At 49.0% G+C, this 19063-nt stretch overlaps 1 protein-coding gene across 5 annotated transcripts in view; it reads left to right on the plus strand.

Annotated features, from left to right (window-relative positions):
• The window catches only part of Gpr156 (G protein-coupled receptor 156), a 119399-nt gene extending 103838 nt beyond the window's left edge, over positions 1–15561 (plus strand). For all 5 annotated transcript variants that reach the window (XM_045148348.1, XM_045148345.1, XM_045148349.1 and 2 more), the window contains 2 exons: positions 5701–5856; positions 13834–15561. In XM_045148348.1, coding sequence (XP_045004283.1) covers positions 5701–5856; positions 13834–15126 — 1449 coding nt within the window. In that variant the 3' untranslated portion in view covers positions 15127–15561. The remainder of the gene's footprint in view (positions 1–5700; positions 5857–13833) is intronic.
• Positions 15562–19063: the final 3502 nt, after the last annotated feature.

Genomic DNA, 19063 nt, shown 5'->3' on the forward strand with positions numbered 1-19063 from the left:
CAGTTCAGGGAAGCTTCATCATAGGGGAGGAAGCCGGCTCACTTCACCATGCATCCATAGCGGACAAAGACCTCAACCAGAACTCTAGCTGGCTCTGAACAGACAGACAGAAGGCTAGACTCAGGATCCACTGCCACGGACACACCTCCTCCAGCAGGGCTCTCTGTTGCTGGAGACTAAGTAGGACACTTAATCAGAAATACCTGAGAGACCAAAAAAAAAAAAAAAATCTTAAAAAAAAAAAAAAAGCAGACATGGTGGCGCACACCTTTAGTCCCAGCACTAGGGAGGCAGAGGTAGGAGGATCGCCGTAAGTTCGAGGCCACCGTGTGACTACATAGCGAATTCCAGGTCAGCCTGGGCTAGACTGAGACCCTACCTCAACCCCCCCCCCAAAAAAAAAGAAAGAAAGAGAGAGAGAAAGACCTGAGCAGGCTGAAGAAATGGTTCAGCATTTAAGGCACTTGCCTGAAAAATCCTGAGAATCTGGGGTTCTATTCCCCACTATCCACATAAAGCCAGATGCACAAAGTGGCGCTTGCATATGGAGTTCATTTGCTGTGGCTAAAGGCTCTGGCGTACCCATACTCACTCTCTGTCTCTCTTCTATCTCTCTCTGCTTGCAAATAAATAAATAATTAATTTAAAAAATATCCAAGGGAGCTGGAAAGATGGCTTAGTGGTTAAGGCGCTTGCCTACAAAGCCAAAGGATCCAGGTTCGATTCCCCAGGATCCATGTAAGCCAGGTGCAAAAGGGGGTACATGCATCTGAAGTTCTTTTGCAGTGGCTGGAGGCCATGGTGCATCCAGTGTTTCTCTCTCTCTCTCCTCTCTCTGCCTGCCTATTTCTGTCTTTCTCTGTCTGTCACTCTCAAATAAATAAATAAAAATAAACAACAAAAAAAGTTAAGGTAGGCATGGTGGGGCACACCTTTAATCCCAGAACTAGGGAGGCTGTGAGTTCGAGGCCACCCTGAGACTACATAGTGAATTCCAGGTCAATCTGGGCTAGAGCAAGACCCTACATCGGAAAAGAGAAAAAAATTTAAAGAAAGATATTTTATAATCTATTGCATTTTAGTTTTAGAAGGTAAATTCTCACTAGCATTTCTTTTTAAATATTCAAGAAGTCCTGAGGTTTGACCCTGAATTGACTTTCCCTCTGACTCAGGCTCTGGGAGTAGACTCCCTGTGAGGCAGGTACCCCGAAGGGCCTCTAGGCGGCGCTGGAGAGCAGGAGGAAGAGGGTGGCCCAGACAGCGACCCAAGTAGCTTGCACTCAGGCGCTCAAGAAATGCCCCAGTGTTTATGCCAAGCCCTGAGGTCATCCCCAGCCATCGCCTGGCCCCTACCTTTGTGACCTATCCCTGATCTCTCCACTCCTAGGATCAGGCCTGTCCCGAGGCAGGACTTTTGCTCTTCCCGCCCCAGTTGCCCCTCTGCCTGACCTGGGCCCCACAAGGCCCGACAGCTTTATGAAAGGCAAGCCTCCCTCATTTCCTGAGACGTCCCTTCTGCCATCTCTTGGCTGCTGTGGATAAGCAGTGAAGCACATCACCGCCCCCCCCCCCAGCACCCCCCAACTGCCCCAAGTCTGGTGGAGCTTCTCTCCAGTCTTCTACTGGAGAGAACTTTAGAATGCAGGGTTGGATAGATGGCTTAACAGTTAAGGCATATGCTTACTAATGCCAAAGGATCCAGGTTGGAGGCGCCAGGACCCACATAAGCCAGATGTACAAGGTGGCAGCTGGAGCACCATTTTCAGTGGCTGAAGGCCCCCGTGTGCTATCCTCCCTAACCCCTCTACCTCTTTCAAATAAATAAATATAAAATATTTTTTTTTTAAAAAATTAAACGTGCTAGTGTTAATCCCAGCACTTGGGAGGCAGAGGTAGGAGGATCGCCGTGAGTTCGCAGCCACCTTGAGACTCCATAGTGAATCCTAGGTCAGCCTGAGCTAGGGTGAAACCGTACCTCCAAAAAACAAAACAAAAAAAAAAAAGCAAGGGTTGGGAAGTTTGAAAGCAGCTTCTCTGGGAATCGGAGACACCTTTGCAGCAAACTGTTGAAGTCGGTCCTGTAGGAATAGAGTTCACAGGGCAGAAGAGCAGTGAGTGGCAATTCAGATGGGATAACAGATTATCAGAGGCAGAGGGATGGCGCTTGGAATATGTTTGGGATCCCCAAGTTTCTGGTGGTCTTGAAGCACAAATGGAACCCAGGGGAGACCCCTGTAAGCTGAGAGTTCTGGTGTAGGCCTGTTAAAGCTGCTATATAGAATCCCATTGTAGTAGCCTCCTGTTGCTGCTGTATCAAATTACCCTAAATTTAGTGACTTAAAAACAGTACAAGGCCGGGCGTGGTGGCGCACACCTTTAATCCCAACACTCAGGAAGCAGAGGTAGGAGGATCGCCATGAGTTTGAGGCCAGCCTGAGACTACATAGTGAATTCTAGGTCAGCCTGGGCTAGGGTGAGATCCTACTTTTTTTTTAATTTTTTTTTTTGTTTATTTTTATTTATTTGATAGTGACAGAGAGAGAATAAGGCAGATAGGGAGAGAAGAGAGAGAATGGGCATGCCAGGGCCTCCAGCCACTGCAAACGAACTCCAGATGCTTGCGCCCTCTTGTGCATCTGGCTAACGTGGGACCTGGGGAATCAAGCCTCGAACCGGGATCCTTAGGCTTCACAGGCAAGCGCTTAACCGCTAAGCCATCTCTCCAGCCCGAGATCCTACTTTTATTTATTTTTAAAAATTTTTTTTGTTTATTTTTATTTATTTATTTGAGAGTGAGAGCGAGAGCGAGCGAGAGAGAGAGAGAGAGAGAATGGGCACGGCAGGGCTTCCAGGCACTACAAACGAATGCCAGATGCCTGCGCCCCCTGGTGCTTCTGGCTAACGTGGGTCCTGGGGAATCGAGCCTCGAACCGGGGTCCTTAGGCTTCACAGGCAAGCACTTAACCGCTAAGCCATCTCTCCAGCCCAAGAGATCCTACTTTTAAACACCAAAATAAAATAAAATAAAATAAAAACAGTAGAAATGTGGGGCTGGAGAGATGGCTTAGTGGTTAAGTCACTTGCCTGCGAAGCCTAAAAGGACCCAAGTTCGATTCCTCAAGACCCAAGTAAACCAGATACACAAGGTGGTGCATGCGTCTGAGTTCGTTTGCAATGACTAGAGGCCCTGATGCACCCATTCTCTCTATATATGCCTTTTCTTCTCTCTGTGCCTTTTCTCTTTCTGCCTGTTCCTCCCACTCTCCCAAATAAGTAAATAAATAAAATACTTTAAAGGAAATCAATAGAAGTATCTTGAAATTCTAGAGGGCAGACATCTAAAATGAGTCCTCTTTGGCTCAAATCAAGGTATCCATAGGCCTACGTTCCTGTAGACTTGTGGAGAACCCGTTTTCTTGTCATTTTCAGCTTCTGAAAGTCACCTGCCTCCTTCAGCCCACGTCCCTTCCTCTGCTTTCTGAATCAGCAGTGCGACACCCCTCCTTCCCTCCCTTTGTGTTCTCACGTCTCCTCTGACTCTGACCTTCTAAGGGCTCTTGTGATGACGTTGAACCCGCTCAGATTATTCAGAATGGGCTTTCTATCCCCTAATCCTGAATTTAGCCACCCTGGCAAAGTCCCTTTTGCCATCTTAGGTAGCATTCACGGGTTTCAGGGACTCAGGGACAAATGAGGACTCAGAGGTGCTATGTTTTCAGCCTACCATAGCCACCCTGCGTCACCCAGAGGCTGAAACAGGAATGTGTCACTCATAGCCGGGCGTGGTGGCGCACGCCTTTAATCCCAGCACTCGGGAGGCGGAGGTAGGAGGATCGCTGTGAGTTCACGGCCACCCTGAGACTCCGTAGTGAATTTCAGGTCAGCCTGAGCTAGAGTGAGACCCTATCTCAAAAAGCCAAAAAAAAATCAAAAAAAAAACAAGTGTCATTCTTTGGTGAAAGTGCTTTGTAATCTGCGGACCCATTAGGAATATCCCAGAATTCCTGAAGGGTCAAGTTTTAAGAACAAGGACCTTCACAGAAGGGTATTGGACGGCTTTGCTTAGCTTAGGGACAGATGGACATAGGGCCAGAGGTGACTATGCCCATGTTGAGCAGCCATGGAGAGGGTCCCACTGAGGGAGCTGAGATTGGTGAGCCCTCAATGCTATGACCCTGGGTCATGTGACCCTGGCACCGGATAGACAATATCACAGCAGCTCCAGAGCAAACCCGTCTAGGGAATGTTCTGTGTCCGCTCCATCCCTGTGGGAGTGAGCAGGCCCTTGCCTCTGAAGGCCACTTCCCAGAAGCCCCACCACAAAAGTCTGTCTCTTTATACGTTGTGTGAGGACCAGAGTTATGGCAGCCTTGGGTACAACTGTGGATCTGTCACAAGTTGCTTAGGAAAGTTACATTCCTACAGGTGTGGTGGTGCACACCTTTAATCCCAGCACCCGGGAGGCAGAGGCAGGAGGATCACCGTGAGCTCGAGGCCACCCTGAGACTACACAGTGACTTCCAGGTCAGGCTGGGCCAGAGCGAGAGCCTACCTCAAAATAAAAGAAAAGAAAATCACTGATTTGGATTAGAAGGCCCACAACAAGGGCTCCAGAGATGACTTAGCGGTTAAGGTGCTTGACTGCAAAGCCAAAGAATCCAGGTTCGATTCTCCAGGACCCCTGTAAGCCAGGTGCACAAGGGGTTGCATGCATCTGGAGTTTGTTTGACAGGCTGGAGGCCCTGGTGCATCCATTCTCTCTCTATATTCTCTCTCACCTCTCAAGTAAATAAATTATTAAATTCAATTAAATAAGACTCACAACAAGATGGAGGTTCTCTTGTTTTCAATTTTTTTTTTTTTTTGAATACACTATGTAGTCTCAGGTTGGTCTCGAACTCAAAGCGATCCTCCTACCTTTACCTCCCAAGTGCTGGGATTAAAGGCATGAGCCACCACACCCAGCTGGATGGGGGTTCTCCAAAGCAGGGTACACATCACTCCTCAACAAGTGAAAAATCAGAATAGCTCCCTACAACTAGAAACATCTGAAAGAGTGTTTGGAAGGCTCCTAACCTCTGGCTTTCGAGTGCCTTCTAGAAGACCTGCTGCTCATATTTCCTCTGATCACCTTGGCAATGGGCAAGTGTGGGAGAATTCTCTCTCATCCTCTTGACTTCCTATTCTTTGGGCATTTTTTTTTTTAATTTTCATTTATTTATTTGAAAGTGACAGACAGAGAAAGAGACAGAGAGAGAGAGAAAGGGCGTGCCAGGGCCTCCAGCCACTGCAAATGAACTCCAGACGTGTGTGCCCACTTGTGCATCTGGCTAACGTGGGACCTGGGGAATCGAGCCTCGAACCAGGGTCCTTAGGCTTCACAGGCAAGCGCTTAACTGCTAAGCCATCTCTCCGGGGAACCGAGCCTCGAACCGGGGTCCTTAGGCTTCACAGGCAAGTGCTTAACCGCTAAGCCATCTCTCCAGCCCTCTTTGGGCATTTTTAAAACATGGAACCTTGACATTTTCTAAGCTTTCTGTCACTGTCTGTGAGCCCTGCCGAGCCAAGAACATTTTGAGGAGAGAGTAGTTGATGCCTGTGTTTATCTGTGACAGTGCCTTGGTATTTATGAGAAAGAGCAAGGGAATGTGTTTCTGAGTGTGTAATTAAATAAATAACATGTGTTCTCCTTACCAACAGCTGAAGCAATGGAAGGCATTTGAAGGAGAAAACCAAACAATCCGGCACATGGCCAAATATTTCAATACCCCCAGCAGGAGCTTCCACACCCAGTTGGGTGAGGACCAGAGCTGCCACCTGAGACAGGAGCACTCCACCGAGAGACTCCTCACCGAAGTAAGTCACCCTCTGCCTGACAGGCACCCTGTGATGCACAGCACCCCAGCCATGCAGGAGTGACCCCTACCCCAGCGTGTCCCTAAGGCTCGCAGCCTCTCGCTCCCAACATTCCCCTTCCCAGCCATTTTCCCACGTTCCTTGGCAGCAAGCAAGACCTCAACATCTCCCCGTGACCCTCATCCACCTCAGGTGTATGCGGATCGAGTTACTCTCATGTGCCGGGCATTGGGATGAATGCTGATGAACTAAACATAGTTCTTGAGGCCGGGCGTGGTGGCGCACGCCTTTAATCCCAGCTCTCGGGAGGCAGAGGTAGGAGGATCGCCGTGAGTTCGAGGCCACCCTGAGACTGCACAGTGAACTCCAGGTCAGCCTGGGCTAGAGCGAAACCCTACCTCAAAACACCAAAAAAACAAACAAACAACAACAAAAGAAAGACATAGTCCCTCCTGTCCTCATGAAGCTCAGAATCTGGTGGTGTAACTGGATATTGATAAGGTCAGCATGTGAAATTGTGATAAGAACCTGGAAGGAAGGGGAATAGAGAGATGGCTCAACTGTTAAAGGTGCTTGTTTGCAAAGCCTGATGGCACAGGTTTGATTCTCCAGTACCCACCTAAAGCCAGTTGCATAAAGTGGTGCCTACATCTAGAGTTTGTTTGTCCTGGCAAGAGGCCTTGATCTTGATCTTGCTATCTATGTATGTATGTATGTATGTATGTATGTATGTATCTATCTATCTATCTATCTATCTATCTATCTATCTATCTATATATCATCTCTGTTTGCAAACAAATAAATATGATGTTTTTTATTGTTTATTTATTTATTTTTTTAATTTTTATTAACATTTTCCATGATTATAAAATATATCCCATGGTAATTCCCTCCCTCCCCACCCCCACACTTTCCCATTTGAAATTCCATTCTCCATCATATTACCTCCCCATCACAATCATTGTACTTACATATATACAATACCAACCTATTAAGTACCCTCCTCCCTTCCTTTCTCTTCACTTTATGTCTCCTTTTTAACTTACTGGCCTCTGCTACTAAGTATTTTCATTCTCACGCAGAAGCCCAATCATCTGTAGCTAGGATCCACATACGAGAGAGAACATGTGGCGCTTGGCTTTCTGGGCCTGGGTTACCTCACTTAGTATAATACTTTCCAGGTCCATCCATTTTTCTGCAAATTTCATAACTTCATTTTTCTTTACCGCTGAGTAGAACTCCATTGTATAAATGTACCACATCTTCATTATCCACTCATCTGTTGAGGGACATCTAGGCTGGTTCCATTTCCCAGCTATTATAAATTGAGCAGCAATAAACATGGTTGAGCACGTACTTCTAAGGAAATGAGATGAGTCCTTTGATTTTTTTTTTCTTTTTTTTTTTTTGGTTTTCCAAGGCAGGGTCTCCCTCTAGCCCAGACTGACATGGAATTCACTATGTAGTCTCAGGGTGGCCTCGAACTCAAAGTGATCCTCGTACCTCTGCCTCCTGAGTGCTGGGATTAAAGACGTGCACTGGCTAAATATAATAATTATTTTTTAAAAAAATGAGTAGGAAGGAAAAAGTAGGATGGTAAGTCAGAATATTGGATGGTAGGGGCAAAGGAACCTAACCTCGAGTAGTCAGAAAAAAAAAAAATGTTGAATAAAAGCTATAGTTTTCATCACAAATTGACCACATGAAGCACACCAGGAAGGTAGTCCACACAGAGGGAACAACCAAAGACCCTGAATTGTAGTGGGTGTTAGTGTCTGTGATATATTTTCCTCTACACAGAGCTGTACCCTTGTCCAAGATTCTTAAAAAAAAAAAAGAAGTGTGTCATAGCATCCAGCTTATTTATTTATTTGAGAGAAAGAGAGAGGTAGAGAGAGAGAGAAGAGAGACAGAGAGAATGGGCGTGCCAAGGCCTCCAGCCACTGCAAATGAACTCCAGATGCATGCACCACTTTGGGCATCTGGCTTTATGTGGGGACTGAGGAACCAAACCAGGGGTCATCATTAGGCTTGGCAGGCAAGTGCCTTAACCGCTGAGCCATCTCTGCACTCCCTCCCTTTGCCCATGATTCTGTGTGGCCTTAGTGTGCTCTCCAGGTGCTCATGAGATCTCAACCCTCCCCTGGCCCAGCCCGTGCAGATGTGGCTGCCGACGTGGTAGAGAGTGAAGCCGGGTCTCCGAGCGTCACTGCTGCGCCAAGGTGGCCTAGGCATCCCCAGCTCTGCTTTCTTCTGTCCTTGAACTGGAGCTGGCCCCTCTCCCAGACAAGCATGGTGTGGGCTCAAGGCAAGCATGCAGAAAACTTGAGGGCTGTGTTCCTGAAGAGGGTGGCCCAGGGCCCAGGGGAATTAGTCAGTGTTTCCACGCTAAGTAAATGGCATTCCAATTTTTTTTTTTTTTCCAGTCCAGGACATACCCTGAGTTGGTACCCATTTAGTGGTGGAACTGTTCCCTGAGTGTGAACGTTCCTGCGAGGGAACGGTGGTGGGCACTTCGGAAGCACTCAGGGACAGGGCCCAGACTGCCTCCACATCCTTGGTTTTGGCCTTCTCTGTCCACCGGAGAGAGAACATTCTGGATGTTATTTCAAAGCCAGATTTCTTCCCACCTGGCAAGGGAGCAGCACTGTATTGGATGCTGTATTTGATGTGGATGTGTAGCATCCACAAAGACACATCCCCCAACTCCCCCCCCTCCCCGCCCCCACACACATACACGGAAGCCCAGAAACGTGGCTAGAACCAGCAGAATGTTTTCCATTTACAATCTGGAACTGGCTCGTGAGCCTTATGATAAACCTGGAACAAGGTCACTATTCTTGCTGCTTTGCTACCGTGTTTGCCATGCAGCGGCCAAATCTGCTCTATCCTTGAGTCCCCGGAGGAAAAGCCCTATGGGACATAGGTGCATAGACAGCCAAAAAAAAAAAAAAAAACCCTGCTAGGCCCAGGCCAGGCATGGTGGCACACACCTTTAATCCCAGCACTCGGAAGGCAGAGGTACAAGATCGCCGTGAGTTCGAGGCCACCCAGAGACTCCATAGTGAATTCCAGGTCAGCCTGAGCTAGAGTGAGACCCTACCTCACAAAAAAAAAAAAAAGAAGAAGAAGAATAGGGGAGGAAGGGGAGAGGGAGAAAAGAAGGGGGAAGGGAAGAAGAGGGAGGAGGAGGAAGAAGAAATTGAGAAGATGGACTGTCCAGACAAATGAGGAAACGAGAGGAAGGTCTCAGGGTGACAGAAGGATTACAGAGACAAGTCCACAAAGAGACCCAGTCAGGACCCAGGCAGATCGTAGCTGGGAAAGAGCTGGTGCTTGTGTAAGGGGCAGAGCTGGCCCTCGGGATGCAGACCGGACCATCCCTCGCCTGCCTGTCTCTGGGCCCTCCAGCTGACTGCTGGTTCTCAGGCCTGTTCTGGGGACGACATTCTGGGCATAGCAGGTGTCATGGAGGGTTTTTTGTTTCTTTCAAGGTAAGGTCTCATTCTAGCCCAGGCTGACCTGGAATTCACTATGGAGTCTCAGGGTGGTCTCGAACTCACAACGATCCTCCTACCTCTGCCTCCCGAGTGCTGGGATTACAGGCGTGCGCCACCACACCTGGCTTTTTTTGTTTTATTGAGATAGGGTCTTACTCTCGAGGCTGGGTTTTGTTGTTGTTGTTGTTATTTGGTTTGGTTTTGCTTTGTTTTGTGGTTTTTCAAGGTAGGGTCTTGTTCTAGCCCAGGCTGACATGAAACTCACCATGTAGTCTCAGGGTGGCCTGGAACTCACGGCAATCCTCCTACCTCTGCCTCCCGAGTACTGGGCTTAAAGGTGTATGCCACCACTCCCTGCCTTTTTTTTTTTTTTTTTTTTTTTGAGACACAGGCTGGCCTCACAAACCATGATTCTCCCGCCTCGCTCTCCCAAGTGCCAGGATTATAAAATATGCATAGTCATGGCCTGTTTGTCTTCTCTTCTTGATTCTCTTACCTCTGTGGTCAGGTCTTCCCTGCAAGTTGCTAAGAGCAGCATGCAAACCAACCTCCTCGTCTATGAGAGGGCAGTGGACAGAGCCCACCCCGGGCTGCTGAGCCTGCCCTCCGCGAGAGGTGGACCCTTTCTCCTTGGGGCCCGCACCCTCTCCAGCAAGCCTGGACACCATGCTACCCTCGTGCACCAAAAGTCACGATTAATTAAGAAGCTCACTTTAAAAAGGCTGCTGCCACAGGAGATCAGAGTGTGATCTCACCACGGCGGGTCCTTGGGGCACACCTCTAATTAGCTTGCAGCCAAGGTGAAAGGAGCTCCCACGCGTGCGTGGTGTGTGCATGCATGCATGTTGTGTGTGTGTGTGCATGTGTGGTGTGTATGTGTGTGCATGGTGTGTGTGTGCATGCATGTGTGGTGTGTGTGGTGAGCGTGTGTGCGTGGCGTGTGTGTGTGTGCATGTGTGGTGTGTATGTGTGTGCATGGTGTGTGTGCGCATGCATGCGTGATATGTGTGGTGAGCGTGTGTGCGTGGTGTGTGTGTGTGTGCATGCGTGGTGTGCGTGCGTGCGTGGTGTGTGTGTGTGTGTGTGCATGTATGGCACTGAGAGACAAGGTTGCTTCTGTTGTCATCAGCTGTGACTTCCTCCAGGCTCTGGCGTCCCCATGAAGGTATCCAAGATGAACTTCAGGTGGAAATGGGGGGTGGAGAGGGTGCCCAAGTACCTCCTATGCAACCAACCACCTGGCACATCCTAGCAATCAGAAGCCTGGCGATCTCCTGTGATCAACAGCTCTGCTCTTGCTGTCTCGGACAGACCCCGCCGGTCTGCAAGAGGGAGTGCCCCATCGGGTGGCAACGCCACTGAAATCTTTGCACCCACTTGACTCATCTCTACTGGTCCCGACTGCTCTCCTGATGTTAAAAAAACTAGCAAACGCCTGTTTTCTTTCTTTTTCTTTTCAGTTTTTTTTAATTAAAACTTCCATGATTATAAACAATATTCCATGGTAATACCCTCCCCCCTACCTTCCCCTTTGAAACTCCACTCTCCATCATATCCCCTCCCCATCTCAATCAGTCTCTATTTTATTTTTTTTACTTAAAAAAATTTTTTTTGTTCATTTTTATTTATTTATTTGAGAGTGACAGAGAGAGAAAGAGGCAGATAGATGGAGAGAGAGAGAATGGGCACGCCAGGGCTTCCAGCCACTGCAAACGAACTCCAGACGCGTGCGCCCCCTTGTGCATCTGGCTAACGTGGGACCTGGGGAACCGAGCCTCGAACCGGAGTCCGTAGGCTTCACAGGCGAGCACTTAACCGCTAAACCATCTCCCCAGCCCTTTTTTTTACTTTTTTATTTTTGCAAGGGCAAGGAGCTTTATTTTGGGCTTAAGCTCAGACCCTTGACTTCACCAACACAGTGGATCCGTGCAAGAGCCTCTCTTTTATTTTGATGTTATCATCTTTTCCTCCTATTATGATGGGCAGACACCTGCTTTCATATGGGGAGTGAGCGTGGCAGATACTGGAGGTGCTGCCAAATCATTTTACTTAAAGAACTGCTCCCCTTAAGCTATTCTTTCTGACCAGAGATGGTGGTACATGCCTGTAATACCAATATTTAGGAGGCTGAAGCAAGAAGATTGCTACATATTTCTGGACAGCCAGGCTACATAGTGAGACCCTGTTTAAAAAAAAGAATGTCAGAGCCAGGCATGGTGGCGCACGCCTTTAATCCCAGCGCTTGGGAGGCAGAAATAGGATCGCCGTGAGTTCGAGGCCACCCTGAGACTACATAGTGAATTCCAGGTCAGCCTAGGGCTAGGATGAGACCCTATCTCAAAAATCAAACAAACAAAAAAGTTGTTGTTGTTGTTATTATTTTTGGGCAACTCCTCCATGTAAACTTGAGAAGCAGCCACTGGCTCAGCGGATGGGTGACTTGTATTATGATCACATTATCATCCTTTGGTTTCCAGAGCATGATAAGTTACCCAGAGAAGCCCTTGCTGGAGCCCAGTGCCTGTTATACTGTCTTCCCCAAACCCTTGACTGACACCATCCACATGCCCCTATGAGGCTGTTTCTCAGCCTCGAAGACTAGAACTTTCTAAAAGGGAGCACACAGTCGGAGCTAGACATCCCACTGCTGCACCCCAGAAAGCCAGAGTGCAGGCATGCCTAGACACCCACCAGCGCCACTCCTGCTTCCTGCCACCTCTGCAGCTGTCACCTGTCAGCCCTCGAGGGCACAGCCTACTTCCCTACGTACATCTGTGCAGCACGCAGTCAGCTCAGCTGCAGAACTGCCCCAGCCTCATTTAGGTTCTGGGCTTCACTTTGAGCTCCCAAACAAAACTATGAGGGATTTAGCTCAATCATCCTTTGTTTTAAGCACCTATTTTTTTTTTAATATTTATTTGAGAGCGACAGACACAGAGAGAAAGACAGTTAGAGGGAGAGAGAGAGAATGGGCGCACCAGGGCTTCCAGCCTCTGCAAACGAACTCCAGATGCGTGCATTGCCTTGTACATCTGGCTTACATGGATACTGGGGAATCAAACCTTAGGCTTTGCAGGCAAGTGCCTTAACCGCTGAGCCATCTCTCCAGCCCCATTTCCCCATTTTTAAATTGGGTTCCTTGTGTTTCTCTTGTCGAGCTTTGTGAGTTCTTTGTATACTCTGGATATTAATCCTGTTAGATGAATAGCTGGCAAACACTTTCTCTGTTTCTGTTGGTTGTCTCTGGTCTGTTGATAGTTTCCTTTGCTGTGAAAAAAAGGCCTTTATACTTCAATGTAGTCCCACTGTCAATCCTTGCTTTGGCTGTTGTGGCCCTACAGTAATTCTGAGCCACAGACTTCTCTCTCCCCCCCCCCCCCCCAACTCCCCTTCCCTTTCTCTCTCTCTCTCTTTTGGTTTTTCGAGGTAGGGTCTTCCATTAGCTCAGGCTGACCTGGAATTCACTATGGAGTCTCAAGGTGGCCTCGAACTCACAGCGATCCTCGTACCTCTGCCTCCCGAGTGCTGGGATTAAAGGCATGCGCCACCACCCCCAGCCCACAGACTTCTTTAGGCCATATTGGCGGCTGAGATCATCACAGGGTTTCTGAAGAGCTGATGACTCCAACCTGAGGTTTCCATCAGCTCCTCCCTGTTCCAGTGAGATCGGTTTGGCCCAGGACTCTCCCCCTTCCCTCTAACCCTCCCATGTCCCAGGCTATTTAACAAGAGGAAGAGCTTTGTTTCATCCCGTGAGCATCCCCCAGAGACACGCTTCAGATTCACACGTGTGTACTCTGCGCAAGTGTGAGAAAGCCAGGGCGGACCGGCCCAAACTATTCAGGCTCCTGTCCCGTGGTGTGCCCCAACCCTCAGGGTTGGCAGCGAGGCTGGGCCTCAGCTCTTCTGGGGGTTTGTACCACCCCACCCAGTGTGGGCATGGAAGGGGAAAGAAAGCTCACACAGCAAGAGGGCAAGCAGCCTTTACTGGGCACCGTATGTCTGTCACCATGATAAACTCACTTCCCCTGGTGAAGGTCCTGCCTGGAGCCTGAAACCTCAAGCTGGAGCTTTGAAAGAGTTGGGATTTAAGCCAAGGCCTCCTGGTGCCCTGTTCTCTGCCTCAGTCACCTAGGTGTGTTGGAATTAGAGGCACCACACCTGGTTCCCTTACTAATGACCTTTTGTTGATGGTTTTGTAATATATATATATATATATAAATATATATATATATATATATATATATATATATATATTTGCATACAGAGAGACAGAGAGAAGACAGACAGGCAGAGATAATGGGTGAGCCAGGACCACTAGTCACTGCAAACAAACTCCAGATGCCTGTGTCACTTTGTGCACCTGGCTTGACGTGGGCACTGGGGAATTGAACCTGGGTCGTTAGGGTTTCCAGGCAAGCGCCTTAACCACTGAGCCATCTCTCCAACCTGGTTTTGCTTTTTGTTTCCCCCGCAGAAAAATGCAGTCATCGAAAGCCTCCAAGAACAAGTGAACAATGCCAAGGAGAAGCTAGTGAAGCTGATGTCTTCTGAATGTACCTACGACTCCCCAGCGTGGGCTGTTCCACCTGCCTCTGCCCATGGCAAGGATGTCCCCGCTGTCGCCTCTGCCCAAGAGCTAGCAGCCCCAGGACCTTCAGAACACACCTCTGCGCCTGCAAACGATGCCGATGCAGCATCCTCCCAACACGTGGAGAGCCCTAGGACATCTGAGATGGACACCAGGCCCTCCTCGGGCCAGAAGAAGCCATCTGACTTGAAAGACTTCCATGATCATCTGGACTTAGATGGTATCCAGAAGCAAAGCCGGGATCCAGAAAGAGGTGACCAGGGACCTGCGGCCCTGGGCCAGAGCTGCATGCTGGATGGAGGAGCCTGTGACCTCCAGAGGCCAAGGCAGAACTCACAGGAGCACTCAGAGAAGCTACCTAGGGTCAGTTCAGTGGTCAGAGAGAAGCTTCGGGAAGTCTTACAGGATCTGGACCTGAGTCCCGAGGCTCCCCTCTCTCCGCTTTGTCCCCAGGAGCCTTGGAAAAGCAGTGCTTCCCACAGCCCTCAGAAGCTACCCCCATCCAGGAAGCTGGGCTTCAGCCCATACGTGGTGAGGAGGAGGCGGGTAGCCCAGAGGGCTCGCCCTCACTTCCCTGGCTCTGTACCCACTGTGAGGCACCAGGCAAATAAGACTGTGCCCGGGGCACGCAGTGGCCTAAGTGTGCAGAGTGGGCACAGCCCCAATCCGGACCCCCAAAGTGCAGGTTCTAAGGTCACAAGCCCTTCCTCCAGGAAGTCCTCACCACTCTCGGATCCTCACCTGCAACCAGGTGCCCTGGGAAACAGCAAACAATGTCAGACAGAACGGCAGAGGCCCAGAGGGCACGAGGCAGCCTTTCCCAGCCAGCCCGCCTCCACCCCTGCCCAGGCACAAAGTTCCACTGTCCCCTGCTTAAGCTACTCACCAGGCTTGCCTGGTCGGCGGCAGCCTTGGCCCGCAGTGTCCCCGGGGTGTCCCTCCTTACCTTCTCAGTGCAACTACCTTGACACTGAAACCAGCAGCTCAGATGAGTTTTTCTGTCGCTGCCACAGACCCTACTGCGACATCTGCTTCCAGAGCTCCTCTGACCCCAGCGACAGTGGCTCATCAGACAGTGACTCCAAGCCTGTTTGGGCGCTGGCCTCTCGGGATAAGCAGTGGGCCCGTTCCAAGCCCATAGTGAACTTCAAAGATGACTTGAAACCCACACTGGTGTGATGCAAGCAGGGCGGGGCTGGCCAAGTCCAATGGGCCAAGGCCCACAGGAAGGGCACCAGACGCCAGTCTTTGGAGATCAGAGCAGTGCCCACCCTTTGACCAGCTCTGACCGTGTGGTCAGCTGTAATCACGGTATCACTGCAAGCGCCTCTTGATCCATAAAGAGAAGGGCATCGCCTGACTTGCTACTCCCTGAGAGCCTTACTCACAAAGGCCTCTGGTTGGCAGATTATAAAATACACTGACTCCTTAAACCAAAGGTGCTAAACCAGTAGATAAGAGTTTTCCATTCGGGTCAGCCTGCATTCAACAAGCCTTTTCATGCACACTGGCTGGCTGGCTGGATGAACGAACAGAAGGGATGGAGAGATGGATGGGCGATTTCTGCAGAATCTAAGTTTCAGGGCTGGAGAGATGGTTTAGCGGTTAAGGTGCTTGCCTGCAAAGCCAAGCTTACCTAGGTTCAATTCCCTGGGGACCCATGTAAGCCAGATGCACAAGGTGGCACATACATTTGGAGTTAGATCACAATGGCTACAGGCCCTGGCATGCCCACTCTATTTAAAGAGAAAAAAAGTAAAAAAAAAAAGAAAGAAAGAAAAGAAAAATAATCTAAGTTTGTTTTTGTAATTTTTTTTTTAAATTTTGCATTACTTAAATGGAAAAGATTGAGACTTTTTGTTGTATTATAGGTATTAATATTTTAAATTATGCATGACCTTCTTTTTTAAAAAATGTTTTTATTTATTTATTTTATTTATTTGAGAGAAAGGCAGATAGATAAAGAATGGGCACACCAGGGCCTTCAGCTGCTGCAAAAGAACTCCAGACACAGGCTCCACCTTGTGCATCTGGCTTACTTGGGTCCTGGAGAATTGAACCTGGATCCTTTGGCTTTGCAGGCAAGCGCCTTAACCACTAAGCCATCTCTCCAGCCTGAATCTTTAGTTTTACACTGTAATCATGAACATCAAACTAGCCTTTCAGCGGCAGACAGACCTGCCAGGTAGGTAAGTCTACATGCTTGATCCTAACACCGTTTATATGGGTTCAAGCAGTTTAGACTGAGCTCAGAGCCATCTCTGCCCCTCTGTTTTCATTCCTGTTCACCCACCATCCTCACCATGACAGTCAGGTCTCCGTGTTTCCACAGGCTGTCAGAATCACAGAACAGGGTTCTAACCAGCCCTGGGGCCCATCCCCAACACTGTTCCAGCAGTGCAGGGTTCTACCAGGGGTGCAAATGCCAGCAATCTCTGTTGGGACATTAGGGAGGTGCCCTCGGTGCCACTGGGGTTGCATCGCTAGGCCTGGAAACAAAATGGGTGCCTAGAAAGGGACGAAAAATAAAATAGGTGTAGCCAGGCTTGGCGGCGCACGCCTTTAATCCCAGCACTCGGGAGGCAGAGGTAGGAGGAGCGCCATGAGTTCGAGGCCACCCTGAGACTACAGAGTGAATTCCAGGTCAGCCTGGGCCAGAGTGAGACCCTACCTCAAAAAAAGAAAGAAAGAAAGAAAGAAAGAAAGAAAGAAAGAAAGAAAGAAAGAAAGAAAGAAAGAAGGAAGGAAGGAAGGAAGGAAGGAAGGAAGGAAGGAGAAAAGGTGGCAAGGAGGCAAGGAAAAACACAGGTTGTGAACATTTCACCAGAGTCTGGCTTAGCATTTGGCAAATTTCAGAGATTCCTTAGATGACTCTAGGAAGTAGATGTTCTCAGTTTGGTAGATGGGCCATATGAGGTTTAGAGAAGCGAGGTGACTTCTCCAGCATCACACTGCTGGATGGTGGCTGAAGGAAAACCAGCAGGCCATTGCTGGGATGAGTGTCCCAGGGGACGCGTGCATCCACTCCTTCTGGAAGTGGTGGACAGCAAAGCCAGGCTGGTGCGAGGGGCTGAGATGTGCGTCTCCACCTCCTGAGGCAGGCCCCCACTTCCTCCCTGTTACTGGGGTGCACCTGCACCTCCAAGAGACTCGGTACAGGATGAGCACCAGAAACTCTGCCACTGCTAGACACAGGAAGTCACACGTGGGTCGCCTTTGCTGGTGGTTTTAGCTGGTTCTCCCCTGACCCCCACTCCTGTGCTGCATCGGGGTGTGCAGGAGTTTGCACGAAAGAGTTTAAGTCTCAGAGGGGGTGTTTGGCACTAAATATCTCAACATACTGATCACTGGCCCTCAGGATAGATCCTGAACCTCCCAGGCACTAAACCCAGTGGCTCTCCTGCTAGGGGTGGCATCTCCTGTCATTGACTTTTCCCTACAAATGTCCGTAACTTATTCTGTGTACAGGTTTGTAGTTTCTGTGTGTGCCGATTGTAATGATGGCCACGTGCTACCTTAATAAAACTCTTCCAAGCGAAGCTCTTCTGAAATTGTCTTGGGCTGGGGAGACGGAACCCGGGAAAGACTGAACCACCCTGTGGGGTGAAACGTTCCCTAAGGAGAAGCGAATGTGCCCGTTCACTCAGGGGACAAACAACAAACCAAAGCGTGGTCGCAACAATATCCAGTTTTGGCCAACAAATGAGCCGATCGGAGTTACTTACGGAGCATGGGTGAGGGTTGGAGAGGCATGGACCACGCAAAGACCAAAACGCCCACCCTGGCACAGGAGACGACCCCACAAAGCTGCATTGCTATAGCACACTGCACAGGAGTCACAGCCCCTCCCCCAGCAATTGTGGATGGTGGCTGCAAGCTTGGGGACGGGTCTTGTGACCTTACAAGTTTCATCTTCCCCAGACTTTTTTTTAACTTCCTAAGTCTCCCGAAATTGCCTCTAAAATATTTTATTTTTATTTATTTATTTGACAGAGAAAGAGGGAGGGGGAGAGGGAGAGAGAGAGAGAATGGGCGCACCAGGGCCTCCAGCCACTGCAAATGAACTCCAGACGCGTGCGCCCCCTTGTGCATCTGGCTAACGTGGGTCCTGGAGAATTAAACCTGGGTCCTTTGGCTTTTCAGGCAAATGCCTTAATGGCTAAGCCATCCCTCCAGCCCGTGAGATTCTCTCTAAGAGATTGTGTTTCTGTTCAGAGGAGACTGCTACACAGCACACCCAAAGAAGATGAAATGCAAAAGCAATTAGAATACCTGCTGTGGGGCTGGAGAGATGGATTAATGGTTAAGGCACTTGCCTGCAAAGCCAAAAGACCCAGGTTTGATTCCCCCAGGACCCACGTAAGCCAGATGCACAAGGTGGCGTGTGCGTCTGGAGTTCACCTGCAGTGGCTGAAGGCCCTGGTGCGCCCATTCTCTCTTTCTCTTTTTCTCTCCCTCACCTTCTCTCTGCCTCTTTCTCTCTCACATAAATAAATAAATAAGCCTGGTATGGTGACGCACGCCTTTAATCCCAGCACTCAGGAGGAGGATCACTGCAAGTTTGAGGCCATCCTGAGACTACATAGTGAATTCCAGGTCAACCTGGCCTACAGTGAGACCCTATCTCGAAAAATAAAATAAAATGAATAAAAAATGATAAAAATAAATATAAAACAATATTAAAAAAAAAGAATAGCTTCTGGGTCCCCCCCGCCGACATCTCTGTCACCTCTTTCATTCATCCTCCCAGTCTCTTTCCCAAGTCTCTATCCCAGAATCACTCCTCTTAATGGGGAACAGGGATGCTGGAGACCCTCAACTCCACCCACCTGCTGGGTCCTGTGGCTGGACTTTACCTCCATTAGCCCGCCCCCATCAGTAGGTTACCAATTCCATAATGTGCAACCTGCCCTTAGTGACCTGCAGCCTTTCCAGCTTCCTCACTCTCTCCTCTGGACCCTCAATCGCACCATCCCAACCCTTGCACATTTCCATCCTTTCATCTAGAATACCTCTCCTCTCTGTGTTTATTTGGTTTGGTTTTTTTTTTTTTTTTTTTTTTTTTTTTTTTTTTTTTGAGGTAGGGTCTTCCTCTAGCTCAGGCTAACCTGGAATT

This window comes from Jaculus jaculus, chromosome 4 (genome assembly GCF_020740685.1).
Source record: "Jaculus jaculus isolate mJacJac1 chromosome 4, mJacJac1.mat.Y.cur, whole genome shotgun sequence".
NCBI lineage: Eukaryota > Metazoa > Chordata > Mammalia > Rodentia > Dipodidae > Jaculus > Jaculus jaculus.